We start from the raw sequence: 2,651 nt of genomic DNA, 5'->3' as shown, positions 1-2,651 counted from the left end.
CGTAATATTTAAAGAAAATGTGAAACACATCGAATCTGTGAATAAGAAGAATCTCGAAATCCCAACATAGTCATTGACTTATTAGATGGAGAGTTCTAATTTGACGCCACTAATGATGTCATTGGATTACACTCGGTCCTAGTTACTATATAACGAGATCCTCTTCCAGTTTATCTCCACCAATTCACATTATTTGTGGGCATACTTGTGTGAATTATTGTTGTTTACTAATGGCAAGGGCGGTCCTGTTTCTGTTTCTGGTGCTGGCAGCCTTGTGGGCTTTATCAGTGAATGCAACCCGCAAGTCTCCTGGATTTACAGACAAAGACCTCGAGTCTGAAGAAAGTCTGCGACTCCTTTATCATAACTGGCTGCCTCGGCAACGCTCCCCGAGAAATGCATCGGATGAGCGATTCGAAATATTTAAGAGCAATGTGAAATTCATAGACTCTGTGAATAAAAAGAATCTAACGTACAGACTTGGATTGAATAAGTTTGCGGATCTGAGTAACGAAGAATTCAGAGCAATGTACTCGAAGAAGAATCACTGCACCTCTATAGAATATGTAATTGCTCAAAAATAAGTGAATCACTATGTTGGAATTTCCAGATTCTTCTTATTCACAGTATCTATGTATTTCACATTGTTTCTGTTTGATCGATGTTGAAACGGCTACTGCAAACCTCCACGAGAGAAACTCAAGAAAAGAGGACGGAAGAATGTATCATTCACGTTTGGTGTAACTGCAAACCTCCACAGGAGAAACTCAAGAGAAGGGGACTGAAGAATGTATCATTCACGTCCCAGAACTCGAACACCTTGCCAAGGTCTTTTGATTGGAGGAGTAGGGGAGCGGTATCCAGTGTGAAGAATCAAGGCACCTGCGGTATGTATTATGAGAGAAATAATTTCAATTTCGAATGGTAACTAAGGAGCTGGATTTTTTCCCTGGTGTCTCGTGCATACTGTTTATTTTTTGGCCTTGCAGGTTGTTGTTGGGCATTTTTCACTGCAGGCGCTGTAGAGGGCATCCACTTTATCAGAACAGGCAATTTGCTTAGCCTATCAGCGCAGCAATCGCTTGATTGCAATCCCTTCGGCTATACTTGCGATTCCGGAGGGACGCCTATCGATATCTTCAAATATATAATAGACACCGGAGGGTTGATCAGGGTTTTCAGGCGCCGTGCCGATTCGAAGAGGTACAATAACAAGGTTTAATGATTAATACTAAGATGGATTTGTGCATCAAGATAGTTAGATATTAAATATTAATATTTATTGTGTTAGATATCATTAAATAATAATATTTATAATAATAACATTATTATAATTTGTAAGACAATCAAATCATTGTGTTGTTTTGTTTTGATATAGATTGGAAATCCAGATGCAACCATGGATGAGGTTCTCTTTGTCCCCGATGAGGATGAAACATCTTTCAAATCAGTCGTAACTACACAACCTATAGCTGTACCGATTCAAACAGGCAGTCTGGAGTTTCAGTTTTATAAGGAGTAAGTGGTTACTATTTTTTACATTGTTGTTGAGGAAGTGTAATTATCCAAATTTTGTTTGTTAAGCAAGGAATATTTAGTGGTCCATGTGGTCCAAAAAATGACAATTGATGGGAATTAGTAATTGTTTAGTGGTCCATGTGGTCCAAAAAATGACAATTGATGGGAATTAGTAATTGACCATGGAGGTGTACTGGTTGGATATGGCAGCCCAGTTAAGGGAGCAAATAAGGGAATTAAGTTTTAGAGACTCAAGAACTATTGGGGACAAGATTGGGGAGAAGCAGGATACATTAGATTGTTAAGAGACTTTGAAGTACCAGAAGGAATGTGTGGTGTTGCATGTTTAACCTTGGCCCCAATAATTCACTGAAGAATTGTAGCAATTGCCATGACAAAAGTTTGGAACTCTAAAAATAAGATACAATAGTATGAAGATTTACAGTTTATTTTATTAAATATAGCTTATTTTATAGAAGTTTAATAGGTACAACATATTATTAATTTATTTTGTAAAATTTTAATGCTTAGAATACATTATTGTATTGCATTATTATTGGTAATGCATTAAAATAGTTTTTATTAGAAAATCTCGTGTTTTTTGTAAAATGTGTATGAGTGTGAAAAGAATGAAATGATAAAAACATTTATATTACTTCTAAATTTTAAATTTAGAGTTATTTTAAAAAATAAATAAATTTTTGATAGAGTGTGTTTAGAGGATACTATGTGGAGCAAGTGGAGCCCTCCACCTTCAAGAATGAATTACATTAGATGGTGGGGGTGGGGTGGCCACCCCTATACATGGAGATGCATGGAGTTCTATTTCCAGTATATTTCTTAGCTTTATGTTGCATGGTGCCTCTGATAGTAAGTAATGGCCAACATATTTTCGCTGATAGTCTTTTGTGTTATAATTATGCTGTAGAAATTCTAGTTATGTTGCAATTATTAAAATTTTTGCAGTTTTGGACAAATTACTCTATAGGGAGATGGTCAAAACTATCTGGTTTCCCAATGGGCAGATTGAGACCTTCTGCCGTAAAATTGTTGAGAGTGGATGGATGAATGATGCACTAGAAATTTCTATTTTGTGAGGTAATATGATATAAGCTTACAAAAAATATACTTGT

At 36.1% G+C, this 2,651-nt stretch overlaps 1 protein-coding gene across 1 annotated transcript; it reads left to right on the top strand.

The window, feature by feature from the left end:
- The first annotated feature begins 230 nt into the window (after positions 1-230).
- LOC149182747 (KDEL-tailed cysteine endopeptidase CEP2-like) lies at positions 231-1,522 on the top strand. The gene is made up of 4 exons (XM_089414654.1): positions 231-566; positions 761-887; positions 990-1,216; positions 1,379-1,522. The coding sequence occupies exons 1-4, from the start codon at positions 231-233 to the stop codon at positions 1,520-1,522; spliced, it is 834 nt and encodes a 277-aa protein (XP_089270780.1).
- Positions 1,523-2,651: the final 1,129 nt, after the last annotated feature.

Source organism: Pinus tabuliformis, chromosome 3_2 (assembly GCF_031772625.1).
Source record: "Pinus tabuliformis cultivar Carrire ecotype Pingquan chromosome 3_2, CPIR1, whole genome shotgun sequence".
Classification (NCBI taxonomy): domain Eukaryota; kingdom Viridiplantae; phylum Streptophyta; class Pinopsida; order Pinales; family Pinaceae; genus Pinus; species Pinus tabuliformis.
The sequence above is the reverse complement of the archived record's forward strand: the minus strand, read 5'-3'. Positions and strand labels throughout refer to the sequence as shown.